The sequence below is a fragment of the Mus caroli genome, unplaced genomic scaffold (genome assembly GCF_978045245.1).
Source record: "Mus caroli unplaced genomic scaffold, Mus_caroli_1 scaffold_6, whole genome shotgun sequence".
NCBI classification, from domain to species: Eukaryota; Metazoa; Chordata; class Mammalia; order Rodentia; family Muridae; genus Mus; species Mus caroli.
The window spans coordinates 96,738,918-96,762,446 of record NW_028227261.1 but is presented as its reverse complement, the minus strand read 5'-3'; the positions used below and the strand labels follow the sequence as shown (position 1 = coordinate 96,762,446).

General features: G+C 44.3%; 1 protein-coding gene across 9 annotated transcripts in view; it reads left to right on the top strand.

The window, feature by feature from the left end:
- The window catches only part of Palm2akap2 (PALM2 and AKAP2 fusion), a 460,662-nt gene that overhangs the window by 433,503 nt on the left and 3,630 nt on the right, over positions 1-23,529 (top strand). For 6 of the 9 annotated variants that reach the window (XM_085839263.1, XM_085839266.1, XM_085839264.1 and 3 more), the window contains 2 exons: positions 18,911-19,089; positions 22,157-22,195. The exons of 1 other annotated variant lie outside the window; for it this stretch is intronic. In XM_085839263.1, coding sequence (XP_085695389.1) covers positions 18,911-19,089; positions 22,157-22,195 — 218 coding nt within the window. The remainder of the gene's footprint in view (positions 1-18,910; positions 19,090-22,156; positions 22,196-23,529) is intronic. 2 more of the 9 variants (XM_085839265.1, XM_085839267.1) reach the window with 1 other exon arrangement.

Here is a 23,529-nt window from a genome sequence, read left to right as displayed (position 1 = left end):
CTTATTGAACTTATTTACAGAGCACTGGTAAAGGATTGCTTACAGGAGCGTATTGACCCCAAAGCTTTAAGTCTTTTACCTAGCTTAGATGATGGCTTCCCCGTAGCTGCATACATGTATCTCCCCCATTGGTTAACCTTCCCTAGTCTATGTGTTCTAGAGACCCCTGAGACCTGGAAGCTGTGTGCAGAATTACATAGAATACGGCTGGGAGGGGCAAGAGAGAGTACTGGGACTCTCGGGTAAGGGTCCAGGGACCCTCCCCTGTCTGCTCTTCCTTTGAGGGACCAGACATGCTGGTGATGGTCTTATGTAAGCAGGTGCAGCTTGTCTGATGCAGATGGCAGCAGTTTTGCTCAGAGGCCAGTGGTCTAGGAGATGCTCCTTCCCTTTCCATATCTGCAGCTTACTCCTTGATATCCTCAGTGTGGTATTTGTTTGGCCCCTCTACCCACACAATTTAACCAAGCTCCTATTTTCTTCACTAAATTATGAACCAGTATTTATTTCTAGATGGTCACCTCCCCTTCCTGCATTCTGTTTACCTCTGCCATTGCTGTCCCTTGTCCACCTTGCTCTGACTCCACAGTCCTCCATAGGCCACTGCGTTCTCCTCCCAGCCCTCTGCAGGCATCATGGTTTTTAGCCTCAGCTAATGATTCTTGGACCGAGCTGTTCAGGAAGGAAAGGGAAGGGCGGGCTGTGGAGGAGGAAGAGTGAGGAGACTTCCTCGATGGGTTTTTAATGCCTTCAGGTCACAGGCCAGAGCCAGCTAAGTGCTCAAGGCAAGAAAACTGTCAGGGAAAGTTTTCTCCAGTGGTTAGCCACAAGAACTTGGCTTTCCCCAACAAGTCTTACTGGTCAAGTTCTCCTTGGAATTGTTTTGGGCTGGAGCTGGTTTGGCACGGAGATGGAGGTTAAGCATCCTGTCCTGGAGAAAAGTCTTTGTACCATGTGATTGCAGCCCCAGCTTGGGAGCTACGGCACGGGCCAGTGATGGTGCTCCCCAGAAGTTGGAAGCCTCACTGATGGAGGAACATTCTGTGAGCTTCTTGGCTCCTGCTTGCGTGGAAGCCATTGGTTTGCCTGCGTCAACGGCATTACTTCATCGTGGAACCTTCTGGAAGTCCATGGAGTTGATGGGCAAATTGGACTATTTGATTCACTATGACAAAATACTTGGGGCTGAGTCGTTTATAAACAATAGAAATTTATTTCTCAGAGTTGTAGAGATTGGGATGTCCAAGATTAAGGTCCCAGCAAGGACCCATATCCTAGATTATAGAGGGAACCCTTTCTTGATGTCCTCATGTGGTGGGAAGGCAACTATATAGATCCCTGTATCTTCTTTCATAATGACATTAATAATATCCATGTTGCCTCTGACCCCATGGTCAGACCATGGTTTGGACCTTCCCAAAGTTCCCCTCTAATAGCATACAATCATAACTACATTTCAATGTATCTGTGAGGTTCCCGGAACACCAGACCATAGCAGGGGGTATTTTGAATTCTCCACTCAGTCTCTTAATGGAACCCCTCCCCATATTGCTCCAGCTTTACTTCTGCCATGTAGACAGTGGTAAGGTGTGAGGAGATGGCTGCTGCCTGGTCTGGTTTCCCCAGACTTCCTTCCCTACAGGGATTGAATTTACTGTACAAGATGCCAGAGTGCCAGGGTTGGCTCACTGACCTCCAGTTACCCGGTCCCCGTGTCCTTAGAACCTAACCTCCCACTTTAGGAATGTGAATCTCCCTCCCTGTGTTTTAGTCACACTGTGCTCATTTTCATCCTTGTAAGAAGACAGTAACTGCTTGATGCTTCTCTAATCACAGCATTCAGGAGGCAAGAGGCGGGCAGATCCAGTTCGAGGCCAGCCTGGTTCACATAGTGAGTTTCAGGATAGCCAAGGCTATGCTATGTGTAGAGAGATATTGTCTTGAAAAAACCAAATCAAACCAAACCAAATCACCACCACCACCACCACTCCCTCCAAGAAAAAAAGAAAGACAAAAAAAAAAAAAAAGAAATAATCTGAGTTTATGTTCTGTCCTGGTTTTATTTTTACATTGAACACAGTCATAGTGTGATGCGGACAGACTCCACTCCTTCGTATTTATATCCAGAATATGTAGAAAAGACACAATGTGGGGCGTCCTAGGATTGCAGCATGGAGAGAGGAACCAAAATTAAAGTGAATACAAATTCAGGTTTCTTTCTTTCAGAGCCTGGAAACCTCTGGAGTGTTGCTTGGCCAGCCGGCCTCTTACTTAGTTTGTGATCCCGGAGGAATCTGACACATTACTCCGGCAATTTGTGGGTTGGAACTTCTGGCTCCAACGTGGGTCTCATGAATGAAATATTGCTAGGGTTTCCTCTGCACCGCTTCATGTTTCCTGCCAGAAGTGACTCAGTAGGTTTTGTGTGATTCAGATCAGATTAATGATATTAGGTGATGAAAGATAATGTCTTAGCTCCTTATCTAGTAGAAATCATGCTGGCCACATGCTGGATCCTAAACTGTAAGCAGACAAAGGCTGCTGAGAGTGAGGGTGCTGTGACCTACAAACCTCCATTCCCTGGATATTGAAAAGACATTTGGATGGTGTTCCTCACTCCCTCCCTTTATAAGAGTGGGGTGAAGGCCCATAATTCCTGCCTGGGGGGGCTGAGGTAGGGGGTGTTCGGAGCCCATCTAGACTAGAGTTAGCTGGGAGCCAGTTTAGGCAACTTGACAAGATTCTTTCTCAAAATAAAATAAGAGGGAAAGAGCTGGGATAGTTCAACAGTAGAGCACTTGCCTAGCATGCGCAAGTAGGTTCAACCCCTAGTGTTTCAAGAAGGAGAGAAAGAAAGGGGGAAAAGAAGTCCCTTGACAGTTTTATGAGCCTAATTAATGGGAAACACATATATTAGGGTAAAATACCCTTGAGAGAATGATGTTAGGGGGTTACCCAAACATCTTTTTAAAGTCACGTGATAATTACGAGCTTAATTAAGAGCTTCCCAGTCTTTGCATATTGTGGACACCAACAGACACCCCTCAGTGTGTGTATCTATTATTAGGAACTTGAGTTTCACTTCCAGGCCAAGTCCAGCTGGCTGTGTGAAGTAGCATAAGCTTTGTGTGAAAGGTCCCACAGGTGGTTGGTGTCCACTGCTGTTTCCAGAACATTCTTTGCTGATGTAAATCTAAGCCATGCTAGCTGAAACTTAACACAAGACCTTAAAGCTGTATACAGTACTAGCTACTTCATAGGTTCCCATTTGTCACCTACTCCTTCCAAAAGCCCTTCAAAATAATGGTCAAAGTGATAGGAACACATGAGGCTATGTGCACAGATGCCTACACACAAACATGCACATACATGAGTGCGTACACACACACAAACTTTTTTTTTTTTTTTTTTTTTGGTTTTTTCGAGACAGGGTTTCTCTGTATAGCCCTGGCTGTCCTGGAACTCACTTTGTAGACCAGGCTGGCCTCGAACTCAGAAATCCACCTGCCTCTGCCTCCCAAGTGCTGGGATTAAAGGCGTGCGCCACCACGCCCGGCCCCAACTTTTTTTTTTCGAGACAAAGTTTTACTCTATAGCCCAGGCATCACTGGATCCACCTGTCTGTCTGTCTGTTTATCTATCTATCTATCTATCTATCTATCTATCTATCTATCTATCTATCATCTATCTATCTCTATCCATCCCTCCATTTATCCATTCATCTATCCATGTATCTATGTAGCTTTTGCAAAGGGAAACCATATTGCCATTCTCTCTCCTGAGAATTAGACTCCCAGCTATCCTCTGTAACAAGCCTGTGTATGGTAATGACTTTCAGAAAAAGCAAAGCATCTCACTTCAATTCATATCAATGGCCTCTCTCTCTCTCTCTCTCTCTCTCTCTCTCTCTCTCTCTCTGTGTGTGTGTGTGTGTGTCTGGGGGAAGGGGGGCTGCAGAAGTGTAGCAAAGCTAACCTAGTAATCTGCATGGCTCCTTGATGTTTTAATGCCTCAATTACAAATAAGCTAAATTGCTGGTACTTGCCAAATATTTAGGCTAAGGGGGTGTACTGGCTAGTTTTGTGTCAACTTGACACAGCTGGAGTTATCACAGAGAAAGGAGCTTCAGTTGAGGAAATGCCTCCATGAGATCCAACTGTAAGGCATTTTCTCAATTAGTGATCAAGGGGGAAAGGCCCCTTGTGGGTGGTGCCATCTCTGGGCTGGTAGTCTTGGGGTCTATAAGAGAGCAGGCTGAGCAAGCCAGGGGAAGCAAGCCAGTAAAGAACATCCCTCCATGGCCTCTGCATCAGCTCCTGCTCCCTGACCTGCTTGAGTTCCAGTCCTGACTTCCTTTGGTGATGAACAGCAGCATGGAAGTGTAAGCCGAATAAACCCTTCCCTCCCCAACTTGCTTCTTGGTCATGATGTTTGTGCAGGAATAGAAACCCTGACTAAGACAAACTGGTACCAGCAGAGTGGGGTATTCCTGTGACAACCTGACCATGTTTTGGGGAGGACTGTGGAAGGACTTGGAACTTTGGGCTAGAAGATCCATTCGGTGTTAAGAGCTCTGCCAGATGTTGTGTAGGAAGATAATCTTGAGAACACTGCAGAAGATGGAGGCCTGGCTTGTGAAATTTCAGAGGGAAAATTAAAGACTCTTTTCAGGGCCATTGCTATTTTGGAGTTTGATTATTCTGTGGTTCTGGTTAGCTGGGCTGAAGAATCAGCTGCGATTAACAAGATACCAGAACTACTAAAGCAAAACCTATGCAGTACTGGGACTATTGATACTGGTTAGCTGGAGCTAAGAAATTAGCAGTGATTAAAGAAGAGACCAGCATTGTTGAGGTGACATCTTCTGGGAAGTGTTTTCTGAAAGCACAAAGAGGCTGTGTTCCAGAGATAGCCAAGGTTGTACTCCTGCTGCAGCAGGACTTGGTAATATGTAAGGGTCACCCAGGTGGTACTGGTTTTGAAGGCATGAATGGGTCACGCAGAGCAGCTGAGGCTCAGCACTGTAAGAGGCCATGGAAGGCCATTGGTGAAGGTGCAGCCTCAGTTGCAATTGATGGTCCAGGACTGAAGGGGTCATGCAGTGTTTTGGAGATGCCAGTACTATGAGATGACCACCAAGAGCAGCAGCAGTGGAGTACAGGCATCTGGAGCCTAGAAGATGACGAGTGTGCTACAAAGGGCATGACATGGCTCGAGAAGTGACCCATGCCCTTGGAGGAGCCCAGAAGATAATGAATTGGATCCCAGACATTGGATGGTTGGAGGTTGATTTTAGCTTTTGATTGTGACTGTGCCCTGATATTTTTCCCTCTTGAAGGAAGTTTTTAAGTGAAGCCCACAGTTAAGAGACTTTTAATTGTAAAGACTTTGGATTTTTAAGAGAGGTTGAAATTTTAAGAATTTGTGGGCTGGTGAGATGGCACAGTGGGTAAGAGCACCCGACTGCTCTTCCGAAAGTCCAGAGTTCAAATCCCAGCAACCACATGGTGGCTCACAACCATCCTTAACGAGATCTGGCGCCCTCTTCTGGAGTGTCTGAAGACAGCTACAGTGTACTTACATATAATAAATCTTTAAAAAAAAAGAATTTGTAAAGACTGTGGGACTTTTAAAGTTATTTAGATCTTGGGGATGAATAAAAAACTAAGGGTTGAGGCTTACTAGTGATGTGTTTGTGTGTCAAGTCAACAAGGGGTCAATTGTACTGGCTATTTTTGTGTCAACTTGACACAGCTGGAGTTATCACAGAGAAAGGAGCTTCAGTTGAGGAAATGCCTCTATGAGATCCAACTGTAAGGCATTTTCTCAATTAGTGATCAAGGGGGAAAGGCCCCTTGTGGGTGGGACCATCCCTGGGCTGGTAGTCTTGGGGTCTATAAGAGAGCAGGCTGAGCAAGCCAGGGGAGGCAAGCCAGTAAGGAACATCCCTCCATGGCCTCTGGCATCAGCTCCTGCTTCCTAATCTGCTTGAGTTCCAGTCCTGACTTCCTTTGGTGATGAACAGCAGTGTGGAAGTGTAAGCTGAATAAACCCTTTCCTCCCCAATTTGCTTCTTGGTCATGCAGGAATAGAAACCCTGACTAAGACAGGGGGTAAGTTAGCTCTTTAGGCTGGTTGTCTTGTTGGTTTTCTCTGCCATTTCATTTTCCAGGAGGAAGCTTAGCCATTCATTTCAGAGTTGCATTCATTCCCTGAAATCTACAAACGAACTAGGTTAATCTGAATATGAGCAGGGATTAATAATCACTCTGTTGACTGAGTGAAGTATCTTTGGTGTCATGAGATCACAGTCAGTGACACTTGATCATCACGGAGCATCACTTGCCTTCTATCTCTGTTCCTTTGAACTGTCCTGTATTTCATTGATCTGAAGCCGGCAAATGCCTTTCTTTGTAAAGTACCCACCATTTCAATAGGAACAATAAGAAAAGCCTGTATGAATGCATTGTTCTTTTTGGACATCACTCTCAAAAGGTTTTGCAAGGGAAACCATCATGGGCAAACCTACCATTCTCTCTCCTGAGGATTAGACTCCAGGCGATCCTCCGTGACAAGCCTGTGTGTGGTCATGACTTTCAGATAACATCATTTTAGAACAAGCAAACCATCTATCTCGCTTCAGTTCAATTCCCTCCCTTGGAAGCCAGGTCTACCATATTCAAATCGTGCTGGTTTTTATGCTGGTTGATCCATGGGCTATCTGTGTTGCCTCCTGGTTGTGCTCACACCTGTGGGAGGCACCATGTGAGGTCCTCGTTACTAACATACATAGCTATTCCATGCTCTGGGAATAACTTTTCCAGGAATCAAGACTCAGCCACGTACAAGGAAAGTCTACAGTCTTAATCTTAACAAAGAGGAAGTGAATCAAAAGGCCTAATTCTTGCAGGATCCCTGCTGAGAAATGTGAGCTAATCAAAGCCAGCTTGGGAGTAGGATGTCCCAACTCTTGACTGCTGGAGCCTGGACAGGATGTGACTTTGACTCTTACTAGGCTGTGTACTTCCCAAGGAGCTTGGCATTCGGATGCATTTGATCTTTGTGAATAAGCCTCTACTGAGGGCTTGGAAGGGAACTGGATGAGGGAGGGAGACCAGGGGGGGGGGAGCAGGGAATGAGCTAGTCAGACTATGAGAGCCTCAGAGAATCCCTCTGTAGTTTATATAATGCTCTTTTGCTTCTTGTAGCCTTGAAGATAAATATGGACTTGTATGCATCTCACAGCAAGCCTCTTTGACAGTACCAACCTCATTCTTATTTCCCATTATCCAACCATAAATTCATATATAAAAGAGTCAGTCAAGGAAGACAGGTGCTTAAGAGAGCCGGTAACTTCCCCGGAACCACATTCCAAGGTCAGCTCCTTGCTCACTGTATAAATAGTTCATTTCACCTCTATAAACCTGTTTCCTCAGCAGTAAAAATGGGAATAAAACAGTAATAACAATATTGTTGGTCCTTTTGAGAGTCTCCTGTAGCCCAGGCTGGCTTCGAACTCCTGCAAGTGCCAGAATTACAAAGGTGTTCGTTCCATCACACTCACCTTGGAAATAATTATGTTAAATACAATTAGTCCATGTAGAGATAAAGGGGTCATCTGCTCGCTTTAATCTTCACTCATTCGCCTGGTCCTCAAGGTCCTGTCCCTCCTCCATATTCACAGTCATGATCACACACTCAAGAAGCTAAGAATGATAACACAACTGCAGGATGGTGAGAAGGGCGGTAGACTTTCCCTTTGAGCTAGCGGAGGCTGTCTCCCACGAAGAGAGCAAAGACAACGAAGGAGTCTGAATCTGCATTTTCTATTTGTGTGCCAGAAATAGTTAAACTATTTCCAGTCCATGCTTGGTTACACTGTGGGATTCCCCTTGGGTAGGCTGTGATTACAGGGGGCAGAGAAAAGAATCTTCCATTCCTCCCACTCACAGAATGCAGAGAAGGCTGTGTGTACTCGGACAGAGCCCTGTCATTCCTGACAACTAGAGTCTTCCTTCTGCGGGGTCATCCTTAGCTCCTAGTAACCCTCAGATGCAGGCTCCGGAAGTTTAGACAGTTTTGTACGGGCATGTAAACCAATCTGGGTGATTATTACGCTCTGTGTCTGTGGAGTCATAACTCAAAGATCCTTTGTTTCTAACATTTCTCAAGAGAAAAAAAAAAAAGCTATCACCCACTTGAATTTAAAAAACCAAACCGAACTGAACAAAAACACCCACCAGATGACGTGCCTTGGCCCGCTCCTCTGTCAATAGCCTCTTTTCTTCACACAGCTTGGGGGTGAGTCGGCCAGCATGTAAAGCCACTCAAGTCCCCAGAGAGCAGAGCCCAGAGCTGCAGTTTCCCACTTCCTTTCTTTGGACTGAATGAGAGCAACCTGCTCAGCCCCACCCCCAAGGCTTGCGTAGTTCCTGCTGTGACTCCGCCCCCCCTCCCCCACACACACCGGAGCCCACCTTCCTCCTTTACCCCCCTTCCCTCCCCCCACGAGCCCGCCTTCCTCCTTTGCCTCTTCCTTTGAAGGTCCCAGGTGGGAGAATGAGATGCTGGGACCCTTTAGATCATAAACCTAGTCAGGAATGAGAAACACCCTTGAGAGTGGACTAAGTCGGAGGAACTGACAGATGTGGTTGCTTCAAAGTAAGTTGGAGCTGGGGTGATGAGGTGCTGATGCTGGGTCTACCTTGGCCTTACTGGAAGGAGGAGCTCTGTTTTGCGATTATTAGAGAGTCAGTAGTTCAAGGCCAGCCTGGGCTACATAAGAATTAAAAAAAAATAAAAAATAAAAAAAGATCTGGTGTATTTTATATTTTAAAATTATTTTGTGCTGAGGCAGATACACCTGGGGAGGCTGAGGCAGGAGGAGCACCATGAATGGATGAAAGAAAAATGAGGACATGACTGCTCCAAGGTATGGTTGAGGAGAGGGGTTTTACTGTAGATCTGAGGGAGAGAACAGCCAACGACAAGAGTCCAGACTGAACGTGGTCATCAGACCAAACTGGGCTTGTGGGGTGTGTGTGTGTTTGTGTGTGTGTTTGTGTGTGGAGGGGGTGTAGTGAGAGGAATAGAAGAGAGGGCAAGCAGACCAAGAGAGATCCCGGAGCAGAACCAGCCAGGAGCCAAGTGGGCATGTCCAAAATGGCTGAGTTATATGGGTAAGGGAGAGGTTTAGGGTAGAAGTAGCCTGGGTTTCTTTGAGACCTAACAAAGGCAACATATTCAGAGGTTTTAGGGATCAGGGCTTGGCAATCCTTGGGGGGCGCTGGGGGGGGAGCATACTCTTGCTCATTTGACACACACACACACACCCCCCCCCCCCGCCCCGTGTCTTTCCTATTGGCCTTCATCCTGTGGAGGAGGTACTGGAGTCTAGGCTGTCTGAGGATGGAGCTCAGGGCCTTGTACTTGCTAAGCAAGCAATCACTCTGCGTACCCAGCCTGCCCTTCCTTCCTTCCTTTCTTCCTTCCTTCCTTTCTTTCTTTCTTTCTTTCTTTCTTTCTTTCTTTCTTTCTTTCTTTCTTTCTTTCTTTCTTTCTTTCTCTTCTTTTTTTTTTTTTTTTCCTTTTGGTTAAATTCTCACTTGATAGTCTAATTAGTTCAGGCTGGCCTTGAACTTGAGGTCTTCCTGCTTCACTAGGAATATAAGAGTTTACCACCACACCCAACTTAAACACTTTTTTTTTCATTGATTTTAATTTTTACTGTTTTAACATATATAAAAAATAAATGTAATAAGCCAAATACATGGACAAAAAAAAATACAAGAATCATATGATCATCTCAATGGAAGGAAAAAGAAAAGAAACGAAACGAAAAAGTCTTTGAAAAGATTATGCATTTTAAAAAAAGATTTATTTATTTTATGTATGTGAGTACACTGTTGCTTTCTTCAGACACACAAGAAGAGGGCATCAGATCCCATTGCAGATGGTTGTGAGCCACATGTGGTTGCTGGGAATTGAACTCAGGACCTCTGGAAGAGCAAGAGCAGTGAGTGCTCTTAACCACTGAGCCATCTTTCCAGCCCCTCAACAAGCATTCTTAATAAAAGCCCTAGAACAAGTAGGACTGTAGGAAACATATTCCAGCATAAAAAAGGTTATGTATGACAAACTCGTGGCCAATATCATCCTAAATGAATAGAACCATTAATAAGCCCCATTAACATCAGGAATATGAGAGGACTGCCCACTGTCCCTACTACTCATCCATAATGTGATTGAAGCATTAGCTGGAGCAATAAGGCAAGAGAAAGGATACAAATGGGAAAATATTAAGTCAAATTATTTTCAGTTGATTATATTATCTTATACCCAATGTTCCCAAAATTCGACTAGAAAAAATTGTAGACATTCTCAATAATTTCAGCAAAGTGTTATGATACATAATTGACTTGCAAAATTTACCAGTCTTAATATATACTAGTATCAAGCATGCTGAGAAAGAGATCATGGGGGCTGGAGAGATGGCTCAGCGGTTAAGAGCACTGACTGCTCTTCCAAAGGTCATGAGTTCAAATCCCAGCAACCATATGGTGACTCACAACCATCTGTAATGAGATCTGGCGCCCTCTTCTGGAGTGTCTGAAGACAGCTACAGTGTATTTAACATATAATAAATAAATAAATCTTAAAAAAAAAAAAAGAAAGAGATCATGGACACGCTCCTCTTCCTAGTTTCTCAAATAAAATATTTAGAATACACATAACAAAAGAGGTAAAAAAAAAAACTCTACAATGAAAACTTTAAATGTGTGAAGAAAGAGATTAAGAAACATACTAGAATTTGAAGACCACCTAAGTGTATAGCTTGGTAGAATTAACATTGTGAAAAATGACTTTCCTACCAAAACAATTTACTGATTCAATGAAGTCACAATCAACATCCTCATCTCATTCTTCACATAAATAGAAAGAAAATCCTCAATTTGATATGGAACCACAAAAGACCCAGAATAGCCAACTGGTCCTAGATAAGAGTTTGTTACTATGCATTCTGCTTGTTTTAAGTGCTAAGTGCATCTGTCTAAGACCCCCAACTTTTATATATTTGTTTCTATTGAGCCAATTTTGTTCGATATTAGAATGGCTACTCCAGCTTGTTTCTTGGGATCATTTGATTGGAAAATTGTTTTTCAATCTTTTTTACTCTGAGGTAGTGTCTGTCTTTGTCTCTGAGGTACATTTCCTGTATGCAGCAAAATGCTGGGTCCTGATTACATATCCAATCTGTTAGTCTATGTCTTTCTACTGGGGAGTTGAGTCCATTGATGTTAAGAGATATTAAAGAAAAGTGATTGTTGCTCCCTGTTATTTTTGTTGTTAGAGGTGGAAGTGTGTTTGTATGGCTGTCTTATTTTGGGTTTGCTGAAAGATTACTTTCTTGCTTTTTCTAGGGTGTATTTCCCTCCTTGTGCTTGAAGCTTCCATCTATATCCTTTGTAGGGCTGGATTTGTAGAAAGATATTGTGTAAATTTAGTTTTGTTATGGAATATCTTGTTTTCTATGGTAATTGAGAGTTTTGCTGGGTAAAGTAGCCTGGGCTGGCATTTGTGTTCTCTTAGGGTCTGTTTGATATCTGCCCAGGATCTTCTAGCTTTCATAATCTCTGGTGAGAAATCTGGTATGATTCTGATAGGTCTGCCTTTATATATTACTTGACCTTTTTCCCTTACTGCTTTTAATATTCTTTCTTTGGTGCATTTGGTATTTTGATCATTATGTGACAGGAGGAATTTCTTTTCTGTTCTAGTCTATTTGGCGTTCTGTGGGCTTCTTGTATGTTCATGGGCATCTCTTTCTTTAGGTTAGGGAAGTTTTCTTCTATAATTTTGTTGAAGATATTTACTGGCCCTTTAAGTTGGGACTCTTCACTCTCTTTTATTCCTATTATCCTTAGGTTTGGTCTTCTCATTGTGTCCTGGATTTCCTGGATGTTTTGGGTTAGGATCTTTTTTTTTTCTTTTCATTTTCTTTGACTGTGTGTCAATGTTTTCTATAGTATCTTCTGCACCTGAGATTCTCTCTTTTATCTCTTGTATTCTGTTGGTGATGCTTGCATCTATGACTCCTGATCTCTTTCCTTGGTTATCTAACTCCAGGGCTGTCTCCCTTTGTGATTTCTTTATTGTTTCTGTTTCCATTTTTAGATCTTGGATGGTTTTGTTCATTTCCTTTGCCTGTTTGATTGTGTTTTCTTGTAATTCTTTAAGGGATTTGTGTGTTTCCTCTTTAAGGGCTCCTAGCTATTTGCCTGTGTTCTCCTGTATTTTTAAAGGGAGTTATTTATGTCTGTCTTAAAGTCCTGTATCATCATCATAAGAAGTGATTTTAGATCCAAATCTTGTTTTTCTGATGTGATGGTGTATCCAGGACTTGCTATGTTAAGAGAATTGGGGTCTGATGATGCCAAGTAACCTTGGTTTCTGTTGCTTATATTCTTACGCTTACCTCCTGCGATCTTGTTCTTGCTAGTGCTACCTGCCCTCACTATATCTGACTGGGGCCTGTCCTTCCTGTGATCCTGGTTGTGTCAGAACTCCTCAGAGTCCAGCGTCTCTGTGATCCTGTGATTCTGGGATCCTGAGATCCTGGGTGTATCAGAGCTCCTGGGAGTAAAGCTGCCTCTGGGACCTTGAGATCCTGGTGTGACCAAGCCCCTGGGCTCCTGGGCTCCTGGGCTCCTGTGTTAGAGCACCTGGGAGTGGAGCTTCCTATGAGTGTTGTGGGACTGGCTGCAGAGTTCGGGCCCAAGGTCTGCTCAGGGCTCCGTGCCACTGGTCAGGCCAACTTAAACACTTTTAAATCAACTTTGGGGAACTGCTTTTTCTCATTTCCCCTTAAATATTCCTCTAAATTCCAGAGGTTAAAACATGATTGATAGTGGCTAAATAATACTCTATCACTAAATGTGACAAGTCTAACTCTTCTCCCATAGGCAGAGAAGGCGGTTTAAATATGAAAAAGAAAGCGAGGAAATTCTGGTATATAGCTTTATATATAGCTTTGTGCCTTTGTTTAGATATTGGCTGAACGTGTGTCATGACTTTTCTTGGGAGCTGGTCAGGCAGTATACATTAGACAATTGATTTCTTGAACCATTTTCCTTGTGATATTAATGGGAATTCCATGAAACAGACTTCTCCTGTTAAATGAATTTGAGGGATCTGCAACCCCACTCATGTATTCGAGGCTCACAACCACACCAACACTGAAACCAGGAGTCTTCTCTTGAGGGTTCTTCCACATACCAGCACACCTCTTAAATTACTGACTTTATTTATTTATTTATTTATTTATTTGCATATATATGTATATACTGTCTTAGGCTACTACTGCTATGAAGAGACACCATCACCAAAACAACTCTTTTTTTTTTTTTAACAAAAGCACTTCAAAAACATTTTATTTTTACCAAAAAACAAACAAAAGAACAGTATTCAAAAACCATGAACAAGTTATAATAAAAAGGAAAAATTTAATTTCAAAAAGTCTCTGTGTGAAAAAGTAAAGATAAAAATTTTAATTAATAATATAGCTAAATTTATTTCTTAAAAATTAAACATAGGGCCAGAAAGATGACTCAGCTGGTAAAATCATCCCACACCCATGCACTCACACTTGCATGCACGCACAAAAGCAAAGGTTTTCTTTCTTTTTTCTTCTTCTTTACATTTTGGTATATCTTATTTGTTAGGGAACATTACAGACATAAAAAGTAATGTTGTGGGCTGGCAAGATGGCTCAGTGGGTAAGAGCACTGACTGCTCTTCTGAAGGTCCTGAGTTCAAATCCCAGCAACCACATCATGGCTCACAACCACCTGTAATGAGATCTGACACCCTCTTCTGGTGTGTCTGAAGGCAGAATTAGTGCACTTATTTATAATAATAAATAAATCTTTCAAAAAAAAAAAAAGAGAGGTAATTTTGCTATAGTGAGCTCCCAGCTCCCAGTTCTTAAGTCCTGGTTCAACAGTTGGTTGAGTTTTGGAATGCTTCATCTATCCCTTTCTTCCCCTCAAAGCAAACCTCCCAAGGAACATTTAAGATGTGTCGCTTTAAAACACGGACATTTTCTCACCTAACCCGATTCCCTACTGTAGCTTCCTGATCATTTCTGAGTGTCACTTAACTACCAGTTTGTGCATATGTGAGTCCTCATGAAGACATGATCAAAACAACTCCTATAAAGAAAACATTTAAAACAGTTTCAGAAGTGTAATCTGTTATCATAATGGCAGGATGCATGCCTGCCTGCAGATAGATGCTAGAGCAGTAGCTAAGAGCTACATCCTGATTCACAGGCAGAGAGGGAGGGAGAGAGAGAGAGAGAGAGAGAGACAGACGACAGACGACAGACGACAGACAGACAGAGACAGACAGAGACAGAGAGACAGAAAGACACAGAGAGAGAGACAGAGAGAGAGAAAGAGAGGGAGGGAGAGAGAGACAGAGAGAGAGACAGAGAGACAGAAAGACACAGAGAGAGAGAAAGAGAGAGGGAGAGAGGAAGGGAGAGAGAGATCTGAGTCAGAGAGACTGAGAGAGAGAGACATTCTGGGCTTGGCATGGGCCTTTGAAACCTCAAAGCCCAGACCCCCCCCCCCCCCCAGTGATACACTTCCTCCAACAAGGACATACCTCTTAATCTTTCTAATTCCTTCAAATAGTACCACTCCTTGGTGAGTAAGGATCCAAATATGTGAGCTTATGTGAGCAATTCTTGTTCAAACTACCACACATACACATATTTATTGTGTGTGGGTGTATAGGTGGGTGTGAGTGTGCACATGCCTTGATGCACATGTAGTGGTCAGAGAGCAGTTTGCAGGAGTCAGTTATCCCCTTACACTATATAGGTCCCAGACATTGAACTCAGGCCATTGGGTTTGGCAGCAAATACTTTTACGCTCTGAGCCACCTTGCTGGCCCTCACACACCTTTCTAAAAAACCTATTGTTTGACAAGTTTGTTTATGTAATGCTATTGATTTGTTTGTAGCACTGACGATTATTTCATATAGCCAGGGTAATAGAGATCAGCCCAGCCGTGTGGGGCTGCCTGCCCTCAATTACCCCCAAAATATGAGGTTCAAATTTACTCCATTATTTTAGACAGGACTATGTTTATGAAGTAAGTTGATGATGTTTCCTTTCGTCTACTGGGAAATGCAGGCTGATTTTTGTCCTGTTGGTTTCTTTGTGACAGTTGTATAATGTTACACGGTACCTGTTCCATACTCTGTAAATGTCAACCCCAGTCTTCAGCCTAAACCAACAGAGGCCCACCCTGAGCTCTGCCTGGCATGGTCTGCTCTTGTTTCCCAGGGATGCAGGCGTTCTGTGAGATGGCCCTCTCTCCAGTCCAGGGCGCGTCTGGATAGCAAGGATGCTAATCACTGAATAGGGAGGCCATTTTCAGGTACTTGATCGTTCACCCAGTGAAGAGACAAATTCAAGAAGAGCAAGGTTTGATGGGCCAAACAGGGATGAAAGCTAAGGATACGGGAGCCAGGAGATGCACACAACACCCAGGATACTCCACAGTTTGCAGATTCTTCTAATACACGTTCCCTAGGTCATAGAACTTGTAGGGCCCTCGTGAGGCCATAGGTTGATGTGACTCGCTATTCAGACGTATGCACAGACCGTATGCATTTCATTCTTGTAATGACCCCATGGACTGCTGTGTTGGGGAAATACCACATGTTTCCCATAATCCTCTGAGAAGTCTTTGACTCTGAACTCAGGACCCTGAGGAAGGAGTCAGGTGTGGAACAGTTCCCATTCTTTCCAGTGGCTTGTGTGACTCCTAAGATGGGTTATGGAGTTCTAAGACATGACTTGTACCATACTGTAGGAAGGATGCTTGGTGGTCTTAAAGCCCAGCATAGAGAGCTGACCAAGTTAGCATCCTGTGAAAACATCAAGGCTGATGGCCAGAAGTTTGTAGAACAGAACCAGTTTCTCCTTTGTCTCTGAGGCCTGTGACAGTTCTTCCTTGGGGTTGGATATCCAAAGTCTCTTCTGCCACCAATCACCTCTTTGGAGGCTCCTCCTCCAGCCCTGCTAAGACAGCCTTGCTTTCTGCGACCTCTAGTGACCGTCGCTGGCATTACTTTCTGTTCTAGGTTTTCCATAGGTTTTCTTCTGCTAGGCAGGCATTGTCTTTTCTAATGGCCTACTTGCTTCTCTATGGGAACTTTCTCATTCCATCATATTGGAATTGGCCACAATTCCGAACTAACTCTGTCTATTGTTCTCAGATGTGATGCTGGCTGGAATCAGCATTGGGCTTTCATGATCCGAGCCATAATTATCCGCTCTGTCTAGCCATCGTGCATGTAAGAATTAAATGTCATGAGGGTCGTGAAGGACTTGCCATAAGAACAACCTTAGGATCCTTCCAGAGCATTGAGTCCTGCAGTCTGAGTCCCAGAGTTTGTTTGTTTGTATATGTTTGTGTTTATTCACTTGCGTTTGAGACAGAGTCACACTCTGTAATCCAGGCTGGTATGGAATTTATTGTGTAGCACAGGCTGCTTTGAACTCATGATGATGCTCCTGCCTCTGACTTCCAAGTGTTGGGAGGGGGCCTCTTTCCTGGGATTCTCTGGTGGTGGGGGAGTGTTGGTCCCACCTAAAGTGGTTGTACACATTCTACAATAAACATATTGGCTTATTAAGTACACACTGCCTCTTACCTTGTGCCTTATTCTGCTGGGATCCAGGAGTCAGGACAGATGGAAACCCCATGTGACAGGTTCCTCACTGAAATGAGTGAAAAGGATTTATAGACGATTGGAATGATCTGTGTCTTCCTGTGATTTTTACAGTTTACAGATGACAGTCACTTCAGAATCCAGAGATGATAGACAGCATAGTAAGAAAATGGCTCTCATAGACCTTAAAATAAAGTCTTACCTGGCAAAGACATCAGTGTGAAAACCAGAAGCTACGCGTAGACAGTTTACTCTGCTCCCTAGATATTTACTGTTGGAAGGAGGGTTGGTGGGAGATGGTCTGGACATTTGAGAGGGCGGCCAGCAACAGTCATCAACCTGGCAGTGTGTTGAACAATGGTTCTGGCTTTCCAGCCTTGCACGGATCGTATGTAGAATGCCCAAGGGATTACACAGTCTCATCCCTCGGTTGTATTATTTCTTCAGATTCCAGTCAAATAGCAGCTACAATCATTGGATGCTTTCTGTTCTGGATATTAACCTTTACCAATGTTAACTTAGTCTTTATAGCAACTATGTAACATTAACAGTAAGGAACTGGCCCAGAGCTATTTGACTGATGGCTGGTAAGTAATGGGTTCGAACTCCAGCATCCTGGCTCTAGACTCGAGATCTAGAGCATGCATGCTTACCACTCTAATGTACTGTTTCTCAAAGTTTCATTTAAAAGACCACTGTGAGTCTGGGGTTGTGGCCCAGTTGGTAGAGGCTTGCCTGGCATACATGAGTCCCGGAGTTTGGTCCCCAGTACAACCTAAAGTTAGATATAGTGGCATATGCCTATATTTCCAGCGTTCGAGAAGAGTATAAGCTCAAGATTATCCTTAGCCACATACTGAGTTCAAGGCCAGCATCAAACTTCCCACCTGCTCTTCAACTCTGCTCTCTCTCTGTGTAGATCTGGCTGTCCTGGAACTCACAGAAATCTGTCTACCTCTGTCTCTGCCTCCCAAGTGCTGGGATTAAAGATGTATAAGAAAACCATTCACTATTGCTCCATCTCATCGATGTAGTTGAGTCTCTGTAGCACTAAAATCCACCCACGCATGCCTTGATGATCCCGAAGTGAAGGCTGGGGATTTACCACCTGTGAGAAGTGGGTCTCTAGGAGCTGAGGGGCTCAGTTGGTAGAGTGCTTGCTTGGATTCAGTCACCAGCAAGGCATAAGGCAGGTGCCGTGGCTGAGCTTGTAACCCTAGCGCCTGGGAGGAAGAAGCAGAAGTGAGTTTTGAAGTCAGTGAGTTCAAGGCCATCCTTCACAACGTGAGATACTGTCTTAAGAAACATGAATCTCCAAGGTCTCTTGGCAGCCTACTGTTGTGATCTGTGAATGAACACGTACGTGTCCCTGGATATTTGGAACCAGTGTCTGTCTGCCTGGCATATGTTCGAAGGATGCTGAGTATGCCTAGAGGCCCCACCCCATTGCTCAAATCTCCCCGCCTGGCAACTCTTGAGGGGCGATCTCAAGAGCTCAATCTTACCTTTCCACCTCTATTGTCACTCATTCCAGAAAGTCTAGGGCCTTAGCAGAAGGTCTTTGGGACCTTAGCAGGTAAGATAAATGAAAGAAGCTGGCCAATTAAGACTGGTGTCTCCTGGGAAGCTGGAGTCTTATTCTCATTCAAAGACTTCTCTATACCAGGGCAGGTCAACTAATAATTGATTACCCCTGATGCAGGGAGCAAAGGATGCTGGGAGTGCCGGGGACCGACTTTGGCTCAGGTGGCCTTTGTAGATTCTCAGCTTCCTTACCTGTGAGAAGTTGGTCTCTATAGTGTTGCAACCTCTGACAGCCTTATGATACGATCTGAGAGAATTCGTCTCCACAATCTTGGAGCTAATGTCTATCTGTCTGTCTTTCTGCCTGCCTGCCTGCCTGCCTGATGTGTTGCAAAGTGCCTGCCAGTCCCATTTGAGTGAACTTTAGCTCTGGTGTCACTGTGGTGTGTGTTGAACAGGTTTGCACTTCATTCTCTTAATGAAACCCTTTGACTTAACCATGACTTCGCTCTGCTCTTGAGTTTGCAAGTGTGTGCGCGTGCCCGCCTGCGAGACAGTTTTTTTTTTTTTCTTCCTTCTACAAGCAGTGCCTGCTGAGCAGATGAGCTTAGAAAGGGTGTTTTCTTCGTGTTGTTTCAGGGAAAATAGAGAAAGTCAAACCTCCTCCATCCCCCACAACTGAAGGTCCCAGCTTACAGCCTGACTTAGCCCCTGAAGAGGCTGCCGGAACCCAGCGGCCCAAGAACCTGATGCAGACCCTCATGGAAGACTATGAGACCCACAAATCTAAAAGGCGCGAGAGAATGGATGATAGTAGTGTAAGTTTTTCCTCCTTTCCTTTCTCTTTTCTGAAGGTGACCTTCAGTGTGGCATGCCTGTGTCCTGGATGTGTGTGCAATTTATCTGCTTCTCTTGCTTGCTTCATGACTCTGAAACCTATTTTCAAATGAGTGGTTTAATGTGCCTCAGGGACTAAGTATCAAGAGCTGGTTGTTTGGTGGCTAAGTCAAGCTTGAGGTGGTGGGCAAGGCTGGTCCATGAGATGGTGGGGTGGAGGAAGATGATGTGCCTGGGCAATACATCGAAGAAGGATGCACTCTCTGGATGTGCCCTCGGGCTTCAAAAGCTGCATTGTGATCTATCCTTGTATATGTTGCACACTGCTCAAGAGACTAAGTCTGTTTGGGGTTCTTTGGGTGTGTAGTTGGACAGGAAAGAGACATTTTAAATGACCGCTAAAAACCACACAACTATCCCTCTCCCTTCAACCTTCCCAACTCTGTACATGGTGGTTGTGTGCCCTATGAAAGGAAGTCATCTGCTCTGTGGTTTCCTTGTCCAGTAAGAGATTTAAGAGGTGTTCTGAAGGGTTCCCCACAAGCCTGGAAGGGGCAGCCCCAGGTTATGTACAAACACCCTAGAGACTCAGTCATATCTTTCACCAAAGTACTCCTCCCACCCCTGGGACCCCCGCTCCCCCCAACCCCATTATACTGAGGTCATAAGTAGCTTGAATTGATAAACTACCTAGTGTCTACCTGTTGACCTGTATGTTTATGAACAACATCCCCTTTCACTCTTCCAAGTTTGGATGAGCTATGCAGTTACTCTCAACTTTAATGCTCTGAGGTTCACAGTAGGAAGTCCCTGCCAACTCAATGACTTTCATGTCCTGGCTGGATAATCCCAAGTTAGAGAGTTTCCTGGATGAATGCCAGATGCTGAAGGCCCCTTTTCAGCTAGAGGGATAAAGAAGACACACACACACACACACACACACACCTCTTCTTAATCACGAAGGAATATCTCTGCTGTGCAGCCAAGAGGCTTCTCTGTGGATGGAGCCCTGGCTTAGGTAGCAGCTGCAGACAGTTCTACTGCATTTCACTGGGCAGGTACCAGCAGCTGCTTACTGTCTACTAAACCATGTTAGCAGCCCCTTTGGGTGTAGAGTCCTTCTTTAGGTGTTTTTAGTTGCCGTCTGAAGTGCAGTCTTAGAAGCATAGGGTTGCTTCCCTCCACCTGATTCAACAGTGTACAGCAGCAGCTTTGCTGACCATGAGCTGAAGAGCCCTGGGCCATTCAGTCATGACCCACGTAAATGCTTTCTCAGTGCATTCTGTGTTGATTGTGTGTGCTTTTTTGCACTGGAGTGCTGATGTTAAGTGGAGGAAAGTGATCTCCAAGCCTGGTGCACAGGCCTGTAACCCCAGACATTGGAAATGTGAAATAGGAAGATAACATGGTCAGGGTCTACCTGGGACATAGTGGAAAGAGGTACTTATGTCACAGGCAGAACACTAGACCCCACCCCACCCCACCCCTTTCTGGTAGACTCTGACACTCAGGAACCCACATCAGGTGCCAATGGGGCCCAGTTTTCTCCAACTGCTAATGGCTTCCTGTCTCTATCTCACCCAAGTAAAGGAACATGTTGGCTAAGGCAGAAACCTACGAGTGAATCAATTTATTTTTATTTGAGGGCTGGGTGTTTTGAGCTTTTTTCCTCGAATCACCCTAGAACAAAATCTGTCAATTGTTGAAGAGTTTTAGGGATAGGACAAACTCTAACCCCCATATCCCTACTTGTGCCTTTTAATGAAGACTCAAATCTCAAAAACCCATACTCAAATTACTTCTTGAAAAATTATATGGGTGTCAGCCTGAATTGATTTCCAAGCCACCTGCCAGCCTGTCTCTCAGCCCTTTCAGTGTAGGGCACCTTTCTACGCCTCTGTGTAGAGAAGAGCAAGCTTCATTTCCCCAAGTTGGTCCCTAGCCCTTCTCCATTTTCCCTGTTTCTGGAAAGGATGGGTGGCTTGGTGGTGGTTATGGAGTTGGCCTTCTTGTCCCTAAAAGCTAACGGTGATTGTCTTCAGGGCCATTCAATTCTGTCCTCCTGAGCCATTCATACACATTGTTTTTAGGGTGACACATGGCCTCTTGGATTTCTGCCTTCTTAAGAGCCTCCTGTGGTTCATGCTGTCACCTTCATTTGTCAAATGACTCAGTGACAAAAGAACAGAACAAAAACTCACTTTTCAAAAGGTTCCCCTGCCTCCCTGCTTAGAACTTGGGCAAACTGCTCCCTGCCCTCTCTACCGATCTTCACCCACCTGGACCAGCTACCTTGTCCTGTGTTATCTCCGGTGAGTGTCTCTAGGAACTAACAGAACACCCCATTTCCTAGCCCACACTAGTCCTAAATAGTAATCCCGAAAGATTATCCAAGAACCGTCCCAAGCTTGGAATCTCATCTAGACCCACAGGTTCCAATGAGGGAGGCTGGCCTCCTTTACTGACAGTGCCATCCTTAGGTCTGTTTTAGAGAAATTGCCCCGCAAACCTGACCCTTCCTCCCTTCCTCCTTCTCCATTCCCTTCTTCCCTTTCCCTTCATATCCCCCCTCTTCATTCTACTCTTGGGGTCTTACTGTAATGATGCAATGGGGTACAGGACTGTTTATGGTTCAGAGAAGCCCTCAGGAAAAGAAAAGGACATTTGGTTATAGAATCCATCAAATCCGGAATGGCCATCTAGGTCCTCGCTGGTGGGCAGCTGGTTAGACAATGGGGGAGACGAAATCCTGTTAATTCAACAGAAAAATGAAAACAAGACCTTGAATTAACAAACCTCGGCTTATCTGATATTTGTATTAATGAGTATTAGAGTATCTACTTGCCTCAAGAGATACAGATGTTTAAATAAACAAATATCAGATGAAGCAATACTTGAGAGGTTGTATAATGATCCTCCCCCTCCTCCCAAGCCTCTTGCCTCTCTACTCACTTCTGGCATGGTGCCAGAGCCCAGCCGCTGGGGGCGGGGGAGTCTGTGAATGTGCCTCTGCCATGTACTAACCTTGGTCTTTTCCCTCTCTGCCAGTACACCTCTAAGTTACTGTCTTGCAAGGTGACTTCCGAGGTACTTTTCAAACTTGTCTGTCTGCGTCCTGATGCATGCCTGATCTTGGTGCACGTGGTTGTGGTTTGCTGTCTTATGCTGTGTTCAATAAGAATGTCAAGAAAAAGCCTCCTCTCCATGTGTGTTTTCTGCCTGACCTTTCTGAATTGGGGAGCTGACTTAAATATTGGTGTCCAGATGATAGTGAACACCGCTGTGCTGTGCTGTGCTGGGACATGGGGTTGGAGAAGACCTTGGTCACCCAAGGGTCTGGAAGATGTTGAACTTGAGGGCAACTGTTGGCAGACTGTGTGGATTCTTGTAGTTTCTTCAGGCACAAGTAGCAAATGAATTCTAGTCTGGTTAGCAAGCAGTGCCACCCCTACAGGCCAATCTTGTGATTTTTGACTAGTCCTTTATTAACCTTAACACAATTCCCAGAGAGCTCTGCTCTATGGACTGAGGACAACTTATTTCAAAGGCAAACCATCCCAGTACCTCTGCCTTCCTGCCTCCCTCCAGTCTTAGGACCTGTATTTCTGTTCTGGAAGCTCAGCTAAGCAGTGGTCTTTCCCCAAACCTCCTCTTTCCCCATACAAGTTCCATTAACAGAGATTTCACAAATATAGGTGCTCTAAGAATGCAATACTTGTGTGGCTGGAGAGATGGCTCCGTAGTTAAAAATTCTTCATGTTCCTGCCAAGGACTAGGGGAGTTTGATTCCTAGCACCAACAACATCTGGTGTGTCACAATCACCTGTAACGTTAGCTCCAAAGGTTCTGATGCCCTCTTCTGGCCTCTGTAGGCACCTGATAAATAGGTACTCTCACACACACCCACACACATGGATTGGATCCAGGACATATACATATATATTTGAAAAAAAAATTTTTTTTAATGTAAAGCCAGGCATGGTGTCACATGATTTTAATCCCAGGCAGGAGATTAAAAGACACAGGCAGGAGGATCCCTGTGAGTTCAAGGTCAGCCTGGTCTACATAGTGAGTTCTTAGACAACCATAGCTGCACAGAGAAACCTCATCTTTCCCCACCACCAAATTAAACATGTAAAGTGTTGTATGTCTACACACATAAATGCATGCACACATACATAAATACACACATACATGTATATACATATACATATACACATACACATGTGTGCCTAGGACTGAATCCAGGGAAATGTCGGGCAAGCACTCTCTAGATAGTTTTAGTTCTATTTTTATTCCTTTTCTTAAAAAAAGTTTTTTTTTTTTTTTTCTGGGGTTGGGGATTTAGCTCAGTGGTAGAGCACTTGCTTAGCAAGCGTAAGGCCCTGGGTTCGGTCCTCAGCTCTAGGAAAAAAAAAAGT